This window comes from Panthera pardus, unplaced genomic scaffold, assembly GCF_024362965.1.
Source record: "Panthera pardus isolate Hobbes unplaced genomic scaffold, ASM2436296v1 HiC_scaffold_17, whole genome shotgun sequence".
NCBI lineage: Eukaryota > Metazoa > Chordata > Mammalia > Carnivora > Felidae > Panthera > Panthera pardus.
Window position 1 is genome coordinate 39,608,020 of NW_026526732.1, and position 19,716 is coordinate 39,627,735.

Here is a 19,716-nt window from a genome sequence, read left to right on the forward strand (position 1 = left end):
ATTTCTTACTAGGCAAGTGATAAGTAAAAACAAGAAAAAGAGATATTCCAAATTCTGGGCTGTCTTGTAATACCCTTGCCTACTTGCATGAATGATTTTTGTATGCATGTGTTGAGTATTTGAATTTGCAACGTTTCATTTTGTGTGATCTTTCAAGGAAAGTCACCTTATAGCCAAGTACCACTAAGAAGTAAAATCCTAAGAATTTGGTTCCTGCTTGTTGGCATTCTGACATTCATGCCTGTATACTGTGTTGACTATATATCATGCTATGAATAATTGATTCTTACATAAACGCTTCATAAAGTGAGTGTTAACAAATATAACAAACTAAATGCCATCAACTAAATGTAATTTTCATTCTCAGACATATACTGTCTTTGACATATTCTGTCTTTGACTCTGGTGAAGTTATCAGAAACCAGCATAGCATCTGCTTGTCTCTCCTTTTGGAAATTTGAAGGAAACAAGACTTCTTAGAAGATCTGTGATAAGTTTCTTTAAGGACAAATATTCTACAAATGGTAAATATTATTTATTTATCATCTTTTAAAGTTCTATATTCAAAAAGCCATCACATTTTGGTTTTTACTTATGTCATTTTACAACTGGAGTATTACAGAGAAATCTTTAATATAATAGAAGGAAAATTTAATTATCATCACCTAAAAGAAAATTAGATAGGTAAGTGAGATTACATCTAAGCATTTGGTCTAACTTTCATATTTCTTTATTAACTGACACGCTTGTATTTCCTAACTCATTTGTGAAAATCCCTAATGGTCACAACTTCTGCTTTTTTTCTAAATAACCCTGACTGCTTCCTTTCACGTATAATAAAGACAAGAACAATAATAATGCTAATTTTTACTGAATACTTATTCTGTGGAAGAAATAGAAATTTTAAGAACATTCTCATCAGGGCACCTGGGTTGCTCAGTGGGTTGAGCATCTGAATTCGGCTCAGGTCATGAGCTCACAGTTCATGAGTTGCAGCCCCACATCAGGCTCGCTACTATCAGCACAGAGCCTGCCTTTGGGTCCTCTATCTGCCCCCTGCCCCTCAACGATTCTCTCTCTCTCTCTCTCTCTCAAAAAAAAAAAAAACATTAAAAACAAATAAAAAATTAAAAAAAAAAACATTAATCATTTTATTTTATTCCTACACACAAAACCCAATGAAGTTTGGGGAGTGATGTTAACAAGATGATGGAATAGAAAGCCCCAGACCCTCTTTCCCCTCACAGAAACACCAAATCGACAATACATAGCTTATAAGGAAACAGAACTTCAGTAACACTATAGACAAAATAGACCTAGCAGACACAGAGAACATTCCAGCCAAGAGCAGTAGAATACTCATTCATCTCCAGTGCATATACATATTCTCTGGTAGATGACACGTTAGGTAACAAAACAAGTCTTCACAAATTTAAGATTTATATTATCATTTCCACCCATAATGGAATAAAATAAACGGCCTGACTTTATACCTTAAAGAACTAGGAAAATAGGGGCACATGGGTGGCTCAGTCAGTTAAGCGTCCGACTTTAGCTCAGGTCATGATCTCATGGTTTGTGGGTTTAAACCCCACATCAGGCTCACTGCTGTCAGTGTGGAGCCTGCTTCAGATCCTCTATCTCCCTCTCTTTCTCTGCCCCTACCCAGCTCTCTCTCTCTCAAACTTAATTAAACATTAAAAAAAGGGGAAAACAAAACATAAACTTAGAAGAAGGAAGACAATAATAAAGATTACAGCAGAAATAAACAAGAGACAATAGACAAAAAATTGAAAAAATTAACAAAACTAAGAATTGTGTTTTTAAAAACATCAACAAAGTGGATAGACTAACCAAGAAAAAAAAGCAAGCACTCAAATAAAATCAGAAATGAAAGAGGAAACTTGACAATTGATGCCACAGGAATTAAAAGGATAATGAGAATGTGTTATAAAAAGTATATGCCATCAAATTTTATAGCCTAGAAGAAATGAATTAATTCACAGAAACATACAACCTACTCATACTGAATCATGAAAAAATAGAAAATTTTAACAGACCTATAACTGGTAAGGCAATTGAATTAGTAACCAAAAAAAACTCCTAGAAAAGAAAAGCTCAGGACCAGATGGCTTCACTGGAGAGTTCTACCACACATTTAAAGAATGACAATTTCTCTTTAATATTCAAAAAAAACTGCAGAGGAGGGAACACTTCAAAATTCATTTTATGAGGTCAGCATTATCTTGATACCAAAGTATCTTAAGCATGTGGGCTGCTATAACTGAATACTATAGACTGGGTGGCTTATAAGCCACAGAAATTTGTTTCTCACAGTTCTGGGGGCTGGAAATCCCAGATCAATACACCAGAAGATTCAGTGTCTGGTAAAAGTTCACTTTATGGCTGTCCCCTGCTGACTTCTCCCTGTGTCCTCATATGACAAAGAGGGTGACAGAGATCTCAGGTGTCTCTTTTATAAGGGCACTAATCTCATTCATGAGGGCTTCACCTTCATAATCTAATCACCTCCCAATGGCCTAGTCCCCCAGTAACATCACACTGGGAGTTAAGATTTCAATATATCAATTTTAGAGGGCACAAACATTCAGTCCATAACATTCCACTCTGGTCCCCCCCCAAATTTATGTCCTTCTCATACACAAGATAGATTCTTTACATCCCAATAGCCCTAAAAGTTTTAACTAATTCCAGCATAAACTCTAAAGTCTAAGGTCCAAAGTCTTATTAAAAATCATAGAAGTCTGACATGAGTAAAACTCAAGGTACAATTCATCCTGGGGCAAATTTCTCTCCAGCTATAAACTGGTGAAACCAAAAAGTCATGTACTACCAAAATAAAATGATGGGATAGGCATAAGATAGACATTCCCATTCCAAAGGGAGAAACAGAAAAGAGGAAAGGGATTATGGTCCCAAGTAAATCTAAAGCCTAATAGGCAAATTCTTTAGACCATAAGGCTTGAGAGTAATCCTTTTTGACTCAGTGTTCCACCTGTTGGACCCACTGTAGTGACAGTTGTGTCTCTCTGGCTCTCCTGGGCAGGGGTTGTATACCAAAGGGTCTTCCAGGATAAGGCCATGGACCCAATGGCTTCAGGTGGCCGCACCTTCATGGTTCTGCTGGTTACAGCTCACACTGCAGTTCTCTACAGGGCTTCCACCCTTGAGGCAGTGGACAGGGGCATCCTGGCCCACCTTAATCAGAAAGGCAGCTCCACTCCTTAAGACCTCTCTGTATCCCCCTACTCTGCACCAGCCTTCACCCCTGGTGGTAGAAGTGGCAGACCTTATCTCGGAACTTCCTTTGAGGGAGCACTTCTTTCCTTGTCTTTAAGAATAGAACCTGGCTTCCCCAGAGATGATTGATTAGGTTGGTGTTCATATCCATACTAATCTCTTCATCAAACTGTTGCTTGACCACACCCTTAATGTTCTCTTTTGAGCACACTTTCTCATTTTTTAAAAATTTGGCCAGCTGAGTGTTTTCCAAATAGTTCAGTTCTGGTTCCATTTTGTTTAACAACTCTATCTTTAAGCCATTTCTTTCTTCTCGCATTTTACTATTAATAGGCAAGAGGAACCAAGTTGTTTCTTCATACAGTGCCTTAGAAATTTCCTCAGCTAAATAGACAATTTCATCACTCATAAGTTCTATCTTCTACAAAGTACTAGAATATAAACACTTGTCAGCCAAGATTTGTTGCCACTTTATGCTAAGGATTGCCTTTTATCCATTGACCAATAACATTCCCCATTTCCTTCTGAGACTTCATCAGGTCTTTTCCCATCCATGTATATTCTCTAAAAAGAAGCTTTTTCTATGGCTATCCTCTTTTCTTTCTGAGCCTTTACTAGAATTGCCTTTAAAATTATGTTGCTAACAATTTAGGTTTTTTTCTAGCACGTACCTCAAATTCTTGCAGCCTCTACTCATTACTCAGTTCCAAAGCCATTTTCACATTTTTAGATATTTGTCACAGTAGCAATTTCCACCTTAGTTGGTTCATGCTATTATAACCAAATACTATAAATGGATGGCTTATAAATAACAGAAATTTATTTCTCGCAGTTCTAGAGGCTGGAAATCTAAAATCAAGGCACCAACCAATGGAACTGCATTTGGTGAGGGTGTGCTTCTTATTTGCAGACTCTGACATCCCCGTGTCTTCATATGATAGAGAGGGTAAGAAAGCTCTCTGGTGTCTCTTTTATGAGGGCACTAATCTCAGTCATGAGGGCTCCACTCTCAGGACCTACTCACCTCCTGAAGTCACTATCTCCTAATGCTATCACACTGGGGGACAGGAATCCAACATATCAGTTTTGGGGGGAGAATATAAACATTCATCCATAACACAAAGCTAGACAAACACACAACAAGAAAGCTACGAGTCAATATTATCCCTGATGAATCAAAATGCAAAAATACTCAATAAGATATGAGGAACATAGGAATTCAACTGTTCATTAAAAGAATCATGCACCATGACCAAGAGAGATACAAGGATGTTCAACATACAAAATCAAACAATGTGATACGTCACATTAACAGAACAAAGAATAAAAATTTTGTAATCATCTCAAAAGATTCAAAAGAAAAGAAATTGACTTAATTCAGCACCCCTTCATGATAAAAACACTCAACAAACTAGAAATAGATCACATAATAAAGGCCATATATGAAAAGCCCACAGCTAACATCATACTCCATGGTGAAAACGGAAAGGTTTGCCTCAAAGCTCAGGAACAAAATAAGGATGTGCCCACTCTCACCACTTCTGCTTAACATAGTTTTGGAAATCCTAACTAAAGCTAAGAAAAGAAATAAAAGGTATCCAAATCATAAGGGAAGAAATAAAATTATTCCCATTTGCAGATGAACATGTTCTTACATGCAGAAAATGCTCAACATTCCACAAAAGACTGTTATAATTAATAAATGAATTCAGAAAAATTGTAGGACACAAAATATAAATACACAAAAATTATTGGTATCTCTATACACTAACAAAAAATTACCTGCAATGAAAATTAAGAATAATTCCAAGTCGGGAGATGGTGGAGGCCACTGAGCAATGCAATCCTTATCAAATCCCCAGTAGTATTTTTGGCAGAAATAGAAAAAATCAACTCCAAAAGTCTATGGAACCACAAAAGGTCCTGAATAGCAAGAGCAATCTTGAGAAAGAAGAAGAAAGTTGGAGACCTCACACTTTGTGACCTCAAAACATATTACAGAGTTATAGGTATCAAAGCAGTATGGTACTGGCACAAGGGCAGACCTATAGACCAATGGAACAGAATAGAGAGCCCAGAAATAAACCCATGCATATACAGGCGACTGATCTTCAACATAGGTGTCAAGAATACACAATGCGAAAGGATAATCTCTTCAACAAATAGGTTTTGGGAAAACTGGAGATCCACAGAAAAAGAATGAAACTGGGCTCTTATCTTATACACTACACAAAAATAAACTCAGAAAGAACTAAAATTTTAAACATTAAAAATTTACATCTGTAACCATAAAACTAGAACTAGAAGAAAATACAGGGGAAATACTTTATGACATTGGTCACGGAAATGGCACTGAAAGCGCAGACAAGAAAGGCAAAAACATACCTGTGGAACTATATCAAACTAAAAGGCTTTGCGTGCAAAGGCAACAATCAACAGAATAAAAAGGCAACTTACAGAATAGAAGATAATGTTTGCAAACCATGTGTCTGACAAGCATTTAATTTTTGGAATATATAAAGAACACCTACAACTCAATGGCAAAACAAAACAAAAACAAAAAACAAAACAAAAAAAAACCCCTAATAAACCAAATTTTTAAAATGCATAAAAGATTTGAATGGATATTTAAAAAAATAATGTTTACTTATTTTTGAGAGAGAAAGAGACAGAGTGCGAGTGGGAGAGGGGCAGAGAGAGAGGGAGACACAGAATCTGAAGCAGACTTCAGGCTCTGAGCTGTCAGCACCTGACTTGGGGCTTGAACTCATGGCCAATGAGATCATGACCTGAGCCGAAGTCAGATGCTTAACTGACTGATCCACCCAGGCACCCCCAGAACAGACATTAGAAAAAAAAGACATACAAAGTCTAAAACATATATTTTAATTAAAAAAATTTTTAAACATATATTCATATTTTGAGAGACAGAGCATGAGTGGGGAAGGGGCAGAGAGAGCGGGAGATAGAATCTGAAGAAGTCTCCAGGCTCTGAACTGACAGCACAGAGCTCGACGTGTGGGTTGAACTCACAGACCATGAGATCATAACCTGAACTGAAGTCAGACACTTAACCAACTGAGTCACCCAGGAACCCCTAAAACGTATATTAAAAAAAAATGAGCAATCTCACTAGTCATCAGGGAAATGTAAATTAATGTCACTAGTCATCAGGGAAATGTAAATCAAAACCAGAATAAGATATCACCTCCTAACTGTCAGTAAGGCTATTACAAACAAAGCAAAACAAAACAGGACAGTGGTGGTGAAAATGCAGATAAATAAAAACTCTTGTGCTCTATTGCTGAAGATGTAAAATATGCAGCCATAATGAAAAACACAATGAAAACTCTTCAAAAAATTAGAAATAGAACTAACTACCATATGACCCAGAAGTTCCAATTCCGGGTATTTATCCAAAATAATTTAAAATAGAATATCAAAGAAATATATGCCGTTGTATACTCACAATAGCCAAGCGGTGGAAATCACCTAAATGCCCATTAACTGATACATGGATAAAGAAAATATGACGACTGAAGCCCATATTAAACTATATATTAACTGACTAGAATTTAAATAAAAATTTGAAAAGGAATAAAAAAGAAAATTTGCTATATACATATAGTGGAATATCATTCAGCCTTAAAAGAAGAAGAAAATCCTGTTGTCTGTGACAACATGGATAAACCTTAAGGACATAATACTAAGCGAAATAAGTAAGTCACAGAAAAATATGTACTATAAGATTTCAGTTATATGAGGTCTCTAAAATAGTCATACTTAAAGAAGCAGAATGTAAAATCATGTTGCTAGGTGCTGAGGGGAGGGGGATATTATGAATTGCTATTGAGTAAGTATAGAGTTCTGCCAAGCACGATAAAAAAAGTTCTAGAGATCTACTGTACAATCATGTACATATCATAATAATAGTGTATTGTACAATTAAACTTTTGTTAAGAGGAGAGATTTTATGTTATATATTTTTTGCCACCAAAACCAACAGTAATCATAATTATAATCATAAACCCAACGAGTTAAGCCTACTGCAGATGGGGAAACTGAGGCTTAGAGAAGGTGCCTAATGTCTGTCTCTCTACCCTTTGCACACAGTTTCAGCTGTATGAAATGGTGAATCCTCTCCTTTGCCATCCATGTTTTTTTAACCTGATTCAATATCCAGTTACACCTGCCTCACTCAGTCCTCTCCCTCATTCCATACTCACTAAGCCTCATGGTCAAAGGCTTTCTCTCTTTTATTATCTCTCTCTTAATATTCCCCTGAGAGCCCTGAAGACTATTTGGTGTACTATAATTACTAATGAAAGAGCAATCTAACTGACTCTTGTGGAACATACAGATGCTCCAACTAAAGGTCTTCTTTGGTTCTTTGGAACTAAAGATACTTCCCTTGGTTTTCCAGTTTCAACGACCTACAGTGAGAAGCACTGTCCCATAAGTCATAAAGGAGAAACTTGTCTGATCGACGGGGATGCAGCAGCAGACGTAATTTAGCAAAACCCAGTCTGGGCTTTTTTCCAGAAAATGTCTTCTAATATGTTAGAAAGGTGAAGGAGAGGGAAGCAGTTCTCACATTCAACACTCTTGGCAGGAATTTATTTTGTGCCCAATATTGTAAAAAATCATCATCTTAATGATGCAGGTGAAAATAATAGAGGAAATTTAGTTTCCTGGCTCACAGGATTTGATTTCCTCTATTAACTGGAGGCATGCATCATTGCAGATTTGTAATCTCTTCATCTCACCTCTCTGAATCTTAGAGCAATATCTACCAGTCCCACCAAAGAGTGTTAATGAGCCACAAGAAGATGGTCAATAGACTTTTCTCCTTCAGACTAAGAATCTAGTCAGTGGTAGAGAAGTTGAGGATGGCATTGGAGTTCACCTCTTAAATATTTAGGCAAGTTTCCTCACTCTTTTGAAAATGTGTTCACTGTCAAGAAAAAGCTGAACATTGTATCGTTCTTGGTGGCCAATCTAATATTAAAGGTAACTGGACTTAAATGACCTCTGTACTTAAAATGACCTCAATTTGTAACTACCTGGATTGCTTCCAGAGTCATCCATAATTTAATTATATTTATCCCAGCTCATCTAGAAGAACTCAAAATGAAATGGTGACTTTGGTTTGTGAGGTCAGAATCAATAGCCATTAAGAGAATGAGGGGATCTTTAAATCTAGGGGAAAAAAGCAAGTACTTAAAATATCCCTTGCATCAGCCTCAGAATTCTGGGTGCTCAGACAATGGCAGATATGGTGGAATTTTATCACAATGTGCTATGCAGCTTTACTGCCTAGAAAGATAGGAGTTAATGTAGGAGTTCACTGTCAACCAGAATAAGAGTTAAAAGTTCAGCTTTCAGAGTATTTTGGACTTGCATGGCACATTTAAAGAGGCAGACAGATCCCGAAGAAGGACTGAAATAGATGAAATCTATAAGATAAGAAGAAAATTCCATGTAAGCCAAATGTATGAGTTTCTCTAATCATGTCATTGGCATCATGTAAATGCCAGACACCATTTATATACAGCTTAGATATAGCAGATGTTGGCATTTAAGTATAGGTTGCTTGAGAGAAAATTGCCCTTGAATGGAAGAGGAAGTTTACTGGCAGAGAAAAATGATTTTCTCAGTTAACAGTTATAAGCCCAATAATAGAATTGTTTTCAACCAGAGGTTGTGGGGTGGGAAAGGAGGAGAGATATAATGATACTTCAATTCCAATCTAAAAAAGAAAAAAAAATCAGCTTCAGTTGAAATTGCGGATGTGTGGGTTGTATACATAGAACCTTCTCCTCCCCTCTCCTCTAAACCTCAAGGCTTCATGTTAAATGGAACAAATCACATCCTTCGTGGTTCTGCTCTGTTTGGTACAGCTGCTTGCTGCAGGTGGTGCCCTAAAAATATATTGTTTGTTTATTTTGCAATATAGCAGTCTGCAGAGTGGTACCTAAAAGTGCGACAGCTCCCTTCTCTTTCTGTCAGTGAACCAAATGATGAAAGACAGAGACCTCCGCCAAACCTAGCATGAAAAGGCCCAAATAAGAGGCACAGGTTGTGCTTGAGGCTCAGCTTCTGATAAGTTCCATTTTCTTTGGATTCATGAAGCAAGGCTGACAAGCAGACTATCTGTCATCAGAGCCTCTGACTGGGTTTCAGTGAAGCAAAGCCAAGCAACAAACCGCCTTTGTTGGGAGAATCATCGCCCTTCTCTGGAGATTAACATCTGTAAGCATCTGGGGTCTAAAGGGAAAAAGAATCTGTAATGAATCACAAAAGGAAAATAAAAGTGAAGATTAATCTCAGGTAAATGTTCATGCAGATATTTTAAATAGAGCTTTCAATAATTTTTTAATGTATGGTGAAGTGTTCCAATAATTTTTCCAGCCACACTGGCAGGGCACTCACAGAGTTGTTGACACAGCACGATTAACTTGCACGTGAAAATGTTTTATACATGATAGTTAAAATGATGCACAAAACTATATTTTCATTAACTTCATCCTTAAATTCTTCCAACTCAGACCCAGATTAAGTACCACAGCAGCTCTGAAGCTTTAAGACCATAAGTTTGAACCCCCAAAATGTGGGCATCATGTGGCTTTGTCATTCTAATTCATACCTCAGACTCACAATTAAAGGACAATAAAGGTGTGTCTAAACATATTTTCTCATTTAGTTTTGGCCACTCTTTTACTATCTCTTTAAAAATTTTTTTTAATGTTTCATTTTATTTTTTGAGAGACAGAGAGAGACAGAGCACGAGCAGGGAAGGGGCAGAGAGAGGAGACACAGAATCCAAAGCAGTCACCAGGGTCAGAGCTGTCATCAGAGACCCCATGAGGGGCTCAAACCCACCAACGTGAGAATGCTCAACTGACTGAGCCACCGAGGTGCCCTTACTATCTTCTTAGTGTTCTGCTTCCTTTGACAACTTGTCTCTAAGCTTTTAATTTGTAAGCAACACAGACTTTCCTAAACTTATGAACTGAGAACATTACTGAAAATGAATACATGAACAGCCACTGAGTCACTGACATGGAAATTTTTTATACCTCACAGTGTAATTTCACTTAAAATTGATTTTCCTGTAACAGATATAGTAGATTAGGACTAAATCAACCTAAATATGATATGTGACTAACAGAATGGTACAAAATTCCAGCAAGTATCATTTGTAAAATTTAGAACTTAGGAAAAAGAGAATCTACCCATAATTCTGCGATGAAGAAATCAATAGAGTTATGGAAAATGGGTAGGAAAAGTGAAGATAAATGACGGGGGGACACTGGAAAGTTAGGGGTAAAAGAAACAATTTGTATTTATAAAATTGCTGATAAGCTGATTAAACTTAAGAGGTGGAGAGACTAAGAATCAATAAGGAGAGTAGAGCAAGGTAGACATTTCAGAATAAAAGAAGAGATAAAGAAAACCAAAATATCTTTGGAGCCATGACACTCTTTAATTCAGTCCTTGACTTTGCAGCCATATTTGCCATTAGCATTGACCAAGATCATCACATGACAAATAGCTGCTTTTTTAGGTACAATAACATAAAATCCTGTGAATAGAGTTAGGGGAAAATTACAAGTGATAAACATATGTGTGCAAAAAGTTGTGGTCTTGGTTCTCAAGAAATTTAACTATGGGTTGAGAGTCATAACAAAGGTCAGAGAGGAACAAATGGCAGAGTCAAAATAAATGCAGCCATGATGCCACAAGGGCAGGAATAAGCAGGAGGATAATGAAGACTAGGAATCATATACCTAGTTGTTAAGAAGAATGTGTGAGTTGACAATAGTAGGGTTTAAAATCCTATTTATAGGATTGGTAAACACAAAAGGTAGAGAAGGAACATCACAGGTTGTTCTTCTTCTATTATGTAAACATTATTTAGCTTAAGTGTGTTTGCCCATGTTTTTACTCTTTTCACTCGAGTATAACATGCTAAACAATAAATTATCCGTCATATTATAGCGATCATTATAAATCTTTGCAACCTTCCTTTGAGAATGCCTTGCTGTTATTTGAAAACACTTACACATCCTACTATTATTATTATACCACTGTGTTTAGAACTTCCAGTGAAGAGGAAATTGCCATCAAAGAATTACTTCTCAAAAATTTTTTATCAGAATAGTTGATTATGACTGGAAAGATGTCCTAAAAGACAATGATATTATATATTACAAAGAAAGATGGTAGCCTTTTGTTCAAGCCAATAGCTTATCATGTTTTTCAAAAATTACTCTATTTTAGTATATTTATATAGACTTTTTTTCCTTTTGAAATAACTTATGATTCAGTATACCTTATTATTTATTCTGAAATGATTTTATTTTATTTTTAAAGTTTATTTATTTATTTTGAGAGAGAAAGTCAGAAGAGAGAGAGAATACAAGCTGGGGAGGGGCAGAGAAAGAAGGAGAGAGAATTCCAAGCAGGCCCTTCGCTGCCAGTGCAGAGCCCAACACGGGGCTCAATCCCATGAGCCATGAGATCATGACCTGAGCCAAAATCAAGAGTCACACCCTTAACTGACTGAGCCCCCCAGGTGACCCTGAAATAATTTTATAATTACAAAATTAAATATAAGAAATTGGATTGTACATGGTGCTTTGCACAATTTCAGACAATTTAACTTAAATCTCATATCATTACAGAAAACCTAATTAATGGTGATTTATTGCAGCTTATAGTCCTCACTACCATCTTTAATATGCTGGTATTTTTACTTCATGATGTGTCCAAGCATTCTCTTGATCAAGTGATGTTATGCTTTGGGGGTAAATAACTGCTTTCAACATTATATAGAGAAGCAGATATTGCACACTGATGATAATGGTTGATATGGGATAAAACTTACCCCTGTGTAGACTAGTGTGTCAGTACAGTAAATAGTATCACACTGGCTTTAAGAATCACAGTCCTATCTGGGGAGTAAGTAAACTAAGTAAGACTTAGTTCATTTTTGCACATCGTTATGAGTTAGTCTTTAAAAATGATAGTCTTTTCAATAAGCAGTGGAAGATACTGAGCTAAAGAAAAAATAAATAATACCACTTTTATTGTTTTCAGGCAATTTCTTAAGAATTATCTCATTCAGTTCATAATTACAAAATAGTTTATTATACAGCTGGGTGTAAGATTTAAGGATTGTTACTCCCAAACTGTGAATATTTTACCTTATGTTTCTGACTTTGCATGTAGGGAATACCAGAGAATATTAAAAGCAAAAACGTCTTAGACTTAATTTGACTTTAGAGTCTATTCAAGTTCTTGCACTCTGCTTGTTCATGGACTCACAAAACTACTCCCTAATTTACAAGGGCACCTTTCAGAAATAAAGCAAAATAAAATGAGAACATGATAACTGATTTCTCAGGGCTAATTTTAACAAAAACTTGGTTGATGATTGTGGATAAGACATCAGAGTGCCATGTTCTGAGTGACAGTGTTGAGGTAACTTTATTATTGTCTAGAGGAACTGAGAGTAGGTTAGAAAGTTACACACGTGCCCATTTCAGAAGCATCAACAGGTCTTGATGTTTCTTAATATTCAGGAATAAGCCCAGTTCAGGTGCTAAAATTAATTTGTGGAATGTTGTTTATATGCTGTGCAGCACTCAAATTTGCCAAGAAATGTCCATTCCCAATCTATTCACTGACTTCATTCTCCTATTTCAGAAATGCTGACATTGGAAAAATCCCTTGTTCACAATTATAATTTGGTTCTTCTTCCTATAATTTTGTGAATATTTTATAAACTATTCTGATGTTACAGAAAGACAAATCACATTTATTTCATTTATTGGGTTACTACTCTCTGACAAGTAAGTCTATGTATGAGTATCCAGAGAACTAGACCTGGAGCAGCATATATAACATTCCAAGCCAAGCAGCAAAGCTGTTGACCCAGCATAGGAGCTAGGAAAGAAACCAAGTGCTTGTCATTCTGTCCATTTCTATCACAGGCAGCAAGCATTTCTGTCCTAAGATGAAAACTATTGTAGAGTCATGGACACTGGACTAGGAATCAGAAGACTCAGTTTTCAGTTCAAGCTCTTCACTAAGTCACTCTTTAGCGTTGAGTAATGGCAGACAGAGTGTAGGTCTGCAGATTCAGTACTTGATAATAGGGTAGACCCTGCGATATTCAAAGGGAAATGACTCTCAACTTCCAAGAAGGAGCTGATGGAGTAGTTGGAGCTGTGGCACCTATTTGGTATTACAGAATGTTTGGTTTTTTTTTTTGACCAAGCACCATGTGTTTCTGAGCACTTTAGGACTATAGCGGGATCAGTAGCAAAAAGAAAGGGAAAGCATTGATATGTCTGGTGAAGATTTTCAAAATTACAACGTCTAGGCCATACCTCAAGCCTTAAGGGCATAGCATTTCTAGAAGTAGGTCATGTTTATAGTACTCTTTTAAACAAGTGAGTAAATCATTTCTATTCTCAGCCAGCATTAAGACCCATACTGAGAGGGACAGGGCATGAGCGAGGGAGAGAGGGAGGGAGAGGGAGAGAGAGAGAGAGAGAGAAGGACAGAGAGAGACAGAGAGAAAATCTTAAGCAGGCTCCACACTCAGCACAGAGGCCAACATGAGGCTTCATCCCATGACCTGGGATCATGACCTGAGCCAAAATCAAGGTGTCAGATACTCAACAGATTGAGCCACCCAAGTGCCTCAAGAACCACTGTGTTAGTGTAATGGTCTTTAAGCATTTCTACTTCCATATGTCCTGAAAAATTTTTCTTAAAAATCACTTAAAAGCTGTATACATTTGAAATTGATGTTTGATATTTTTATCATTATTTTTTTTATTTTTAAAATGCATTTTTAAGTAACTTTTACACCCAAGTGGGCCTCAAAGTCATGGCCCCAAGATCAAGAGTCATGCTCTACCAACTAGTCAGGTGCCCCCTCACCATTAATTTAAATAGTGGCAATGGACTATTTATTTCAGCATATTATAAATATTAACATATTTTAAAGAGACATATTAGTCTTTGAGATACATCCAATGAAGTTTGAATACTGCTGTGATGTGAAATTTACCTTCTGTCACTTAAAAACACACATCCCTTCAAAATGATTCAAGTTCGCAACTCAGATTCACTAGTTACCAGTTTAATGGCAATGTCGCAAGCTACATTGAAATCAGGACCCAAATCTCTGACAACCAAACTTTATGAACATGTGTTTCCAGATTAAAGAAGGAATGAAAGTGAGGCGTGATCAATAAGGCAACTCATTTTCATCCATGCACCACACACTCAGCAACATTCAAAAAAATACTCCTGAGCCATTCCCAGCACAATCCCACATTAACTCAGATAAAGGCTTTCAAGGTTTTGAAAATTTCTCACCAATGGTATACTTAGGCAAGTCTTACCAAGCCATATGTCAAATATATATCATTATTAACTGGGAATAACTGGAAGCATCTGTGGCTCCATCCATTTGAAGACACGTTTTATCTTCAAAAATTTTTTTACCACAATTTTTAAAACAATGGTTTCTATCATTTCATGTACTTTAAAAAATACAGTTTTCCAAATAGATATAATAGATATGACTGAAGGATGAACTTGACAGTGATCCTATTTTATCTATGAACAGTGCACCAAGTATTAGAACCTTTTCTAGAGTCTTTTATAAGTCTCTGCTAATTTGTACATGGTTTCTATGCCAATTTTAATTGTTTGGGAAAATGGTAAGCTTAATTAAATTTTTACGAACATCTTCTGCTGGTATCCTGGTAATATATATAATTAATATATTAATTATCAATCTGCTGCAGACTTGGAAGTGTGTTGGAAGTAATACCCAGAAATTTTGGTTGGAGCGGCGTATCTCAAATTTAGAGATATTGATCCTCTGGAGGTAACCAGAGAAAAGAGGGATGAAGTATTGGTTTCTGTTTTGTTTTTTGTCCAATGTATTATTTGAAATTGTAACATACATTTTAAAACATAAACTTAGTTCAGTAACTGATAAATATTTTTCCCTTAAAGCTTCATTTACTTCCACTTTCTTGTAAAACATCCTCTGTTTTCATTGTGTTGGTTAGGGGAAGTGAGGTATAGTATGTGCATAACAAGTATGAGGCACACACACCTCCATTCCCCTCACCCTCAGCACCATGGCTAATCAATCATGACATTCTTTGCCACTGATAAGCTCGGAATTTGGGGGTTTCAGGAACTCATTTCCAATCAGCTGTTGCTGGCATTCAGACTGTAGTCCATTTCCTGTCTTTGGTACCAGAAAAAAACTTGGGTCAGTATGTCCATCCTCCCTACTGGCTAAGAAATCTTGGGAAAGGCTTTCAACCTGTTTTGCAGCCCTCACAGGACTGTTACACAAATCAAAAGATTTAATTCCTGTGAACACATTTTGTAAACCATGCAGCTGCAATCACACATTGTTTGAAGAAATCCCCTTAATTCTTTTGTAATGCGAACAACACCATCTCTGTAGCTGATCTCCTCCCTGGTTCTCCCCATACATATTTATTTGATCTATTTTGTAAGTATGGATTTTTTTTTTTTTTTGGTTTTATTAAAACTGTGCACACCTGTATTCCTTTTGAATACGATATCTGATACTAACTAGAAGAAAGCCCTGCCGAAGGAGGAGAGGGCTCAAGTCTCACACCTGGCTCATCATTATGGTGTTCTGGCAGTCCTCTCTGCTCGGCTGGAGGCTGCGTGATTAATAGCCCCTCTTCCCAATTATGTGGATATTATACTTGTCTTCTTTTGGCTGTAGACGGAAGATATCTTATGTATGTGCGATGCAAATGTGGGCTTTGTGAATGCTAATTTCCAAATCAGCTAAGAGTTGATTGGCAGAAAACCGAACAACAGGGTGACAGGATTGCCAGGGGTCAGGAATCTGTGAAAGAAAGGCTGAGTAAAGTTGGAGGAAATGAGCTAGAGAGATTTGGAGTGAGGCAAGAGCAGTCGCTGGGAGAGCAGCAGTTCGTGAAGGCAGATTCAAGCCAGATACCCGGGAAGAGAGGGCAGCTTCAAAGACTGGTGGAAACAAGGAGAAGTGGGGATTTAGCTGACTTTACAAAAAGCAGGATGGAGCTAAGAAGACAATATTATGTTATATACTGCACAAAGTATATTCTCTGTCTACTACAATCCCCAAAATATACCTATTTGCACCTGGTTTGTATCCTGAGGAACCTTGCCCTTAAAAAATTTTTAAGTTTATTTATTTCTTTTTTGAGAGAGAGAGAGAGAGAGAGAGAGCAGGGGAGAGGCAGAGAGAGGCGGAGAGAGAGCATCCCAAGCAGGCTCCACACTGTCAGTGCAGAACCCAACGCAGGGCTCAAATTCATGAACTGCAAGATCATGACCTGAGCTGAAATCAAGAGTCAGACACCTTAACCGACTGAGCCACCCAGGTGCCCCAACACTATTCCATCTCTTAACCATGACAGCAGAAGTGATCAGAATGACTACAGGAAAATCTAGTTGGAAGGCTTCCAATTAGTAGGTGGAACAAATTGTTCAGGATAAGTCCCATTTTGGTTTCCCTTCGAAAACTCTAGTTAAGAAATGCTAGGTTTTCTCTACAGCAGGTGTTGTACGGCAAGCCCAAAGGCAAAAAGTGTCTGAAAATTCTCCAAGTAACTGGCTTGGGTACACTGTCCCTAACTTACTCTCAGGTGATCCACAGTCAGCACTGCCAAAGAAACAGGTGGAAAGGGTACGGACCCCCTATGAGGGTCCTATGAGGGTAAAGAGGCTGCATCCTGTGATGGCTTGCTCTCTAAAATGGTCACATATAACTATCTGTGCACATAAACTATATCCTTATAATATACTTGACACATAAGTGGAAATTTTCCAAAATGTGTGGGTACAGTAAAAAAGTGAGTTCCAGTGGGGGAATTTTTATCTAAAAGCCCTCTCTACCACATAATCTGTCCCCAAATACCAGAAAGATTTTATTTTTCTCTTTTGAGAATGAACACTTCATCTAAATAGGATTTTAACTAATTAAATAATTTTTTCGTCCCATCAAATCTACCTTATTTTTTTCAAGATAATTAAAATGACGAGTCTAGCGTTTAAGACTGTTGTGGAAGGATGTGTTAGTTAAGAAATGTCTCAGGTGGGGTGCCTGGGTGGCTCAGTCGGTTGAGCGGCCGACTTCGGCTCAGGTCACGATCTCGCGGTCCGTGAGTTCGAGCCCCGCGTCGGGCTCTGTGCTGACCGCTCAGAGCCTGGAGCCTGTTTCCGATTCTGTGTCTCCCTCTCTCTCTGCCCCTCCCCTGTTCATGCTCTGTCTCTCTCTGTCTCAAAAATAAATAAACGTTAAAAAAAAAAAATTAAAAAAAAAAAAAAAAAAAAGAAATGTCTCAGGTTGCACATATGTGTCTCAGGTTGCACATACTAGCACTTAGCCCATTGTAATTTATGTGTGTGTATGTGTATGTATGTATACACATGTATATATTTTCTTCCTTTTAAAAAATATAATAACTATATATTAGTTGCATAATCAGATACATACACTTCACATGGTCTTTCTTTTTGTTGTTCTAGAAGAATTTTATGTGAACTAATTTATGCCATTCTATCCACAACCTGTTATGTCTTGTTATTTAAGAATTGTGACTTAATATCATTCCCAAAGTAATTAACTGAAGAAATGCAAAGAGCAGATTCTATTTGCATTATTTGTCATTAACAATTTCAAGGCTATGCATAGCAGTTGCAGATCTACATAGAGTCTAAGGAAAATATAAGTAGAACTATACCTATAGGATCTGTAATAAATAAATGGAGACATGTATAATAAAGTTGTCTTTATAAATCCTACAAAATTATGCATTTAGCCTTAGCAAAAGTCCTTTTTGAGAAAAGGATGTGTTTATCTCTGTCATAGTGATACAGTATAAAATAATATGTTTTATATAACAGGGATATATTATACAGATATGCTCTACAAATACTGTATACAAATACATAGGAATCATTTGTAACTCCTACTGACTCCTAGTGGAGGGAGAGTTCTTTATTAATAATATGAAATATGGAGGCATGATAGTCCTAGAAGTACAATTTATGAAAAGCTGAACTGTTTGAAAGAGAGGGGAAATGATTACAGGTGATGCATCGTACCTTCAGAAAATGTAGGAAGAAGAATATGGGCAAATGAAGAATTCCAGGGGCTAGCAGCACAGACAGAAATAAACACTGGCAGGAAAGTATCCACTGAAATCTTATAAATCTAGGCATTTTAGCATGTTAGTTGTGAAGGCTCTCTGATCTTTCTGCAAGAATCTTTGGGAAACTCTTGTTTACCAAAAGCCAAATGATCAAACCTTGGATGGTTGGATTTCTTATGTAAAATGCTGATGATGCCAAAGCCTACTTATTGATTTACTGATTGATTACTTTTTACTATGCCCTGGTTTAACTTGACAAACCCCTATTGAAGGGGGCATTAACTAGAAAAAAGCAAATAGCCACACTTTATCCACAGGTTCCATTTGTGTGCACTGAATTTGCACGGAAATAAAACGATTCCAGAAGCACCAGAAGGAGAGGTTGGCTGTCAAAACTTACTGCGAGGACAATCTGGAGGGAACTATGAGCCACTTCTATGTACTGGTACTCCAGAAAACACCCTGAGACCGTGATGTAGCGATGGTCTTCTGGGGCCCAGTCTGGTGCGGGTGTCACTGATGTCACCGTACATCCTGGTCCATTCTCCATCCACCAAGATCGGTGCATTGAAATATTAAAAGTCAGGATAAGGTCTGTTTCCTGCAAGAAGGCAATTTATAAGGATGAGAATTACTTTATAAATGTTAGTCAGCTTATTTTGGACTGACTTGGAGTTTTCCATTTGGAAATGTGGGTTTTTTTTTTTTTCTCCCTCCCCTCACTGTATTTTATGGGCAGAAAGGAAGCATCTTAAATAAAACTATTAGTTCCACTTGAAAGTTCTGTGTCTAATAGATTTCATTTATTGGTCTGACTACAATAATATAAATAAAAATATTTATTAGTAAAATTATCAGTGACTGACATTAATTGTAGCACTGAAGAGTTCTTACTTTTGAGGACTTATAATTTATTACAAAAGGAGTGACTTAAACTATTTTATCAAGTGAAGTTCATCTTATTTTAAATAAGCTATACTCTCAACCTGAGAACTTTTACCTTTTACACATTTTAAATATTAAATTTTTACTTCAGTTTGGCAAAATTTAATGTAATGTGGCTAAAGCTAAAATTTATAAGACTTGACTTAATAAAACATATTACTTTGTCATAACATTTCTTAGGAAATATCATTAGCAAGTTCTTGCAGGGTGGAGATAATAAGTCAACAACTCTTTAGATGAAGTTAAGCACGTTAGGTGATGTGTAGGTATAAATGGAATAGAAGGTAGA

General features: G+C 36.8%; 1 protein-coding gene across 6 annotated transcripts in view; it reads right to left on the minus strand.

Moving 5' to 3' along the window:
* Positions 1 to 19,716, minus strand: part of NKAIN2 (sodium/potassium transporting ATPase interacting 2) — a 987,194-nt gene that overhangs the window by 153,949 nt on the left and 813,529 nt on the right. For all 6 annotated transcript variants that reach the window (XR_002072090.2, XR_002072088.2, XR_002072089.2 and 3 more), the window contains one exon: positions 18,883 to 19,083. Coding sequence is in view for 2 of the 6 variants with exons in the window: in XM_019418246.2 (XP_019273791.1) it covers positions 18,883 to 19,083 (201 nt within the window). In the remaining 4 variants the exon portion in view is untranslated. The remainder of the gene's footprint in view (positions 1 to 18,882; positions 19,084 to 19,716) is intronic.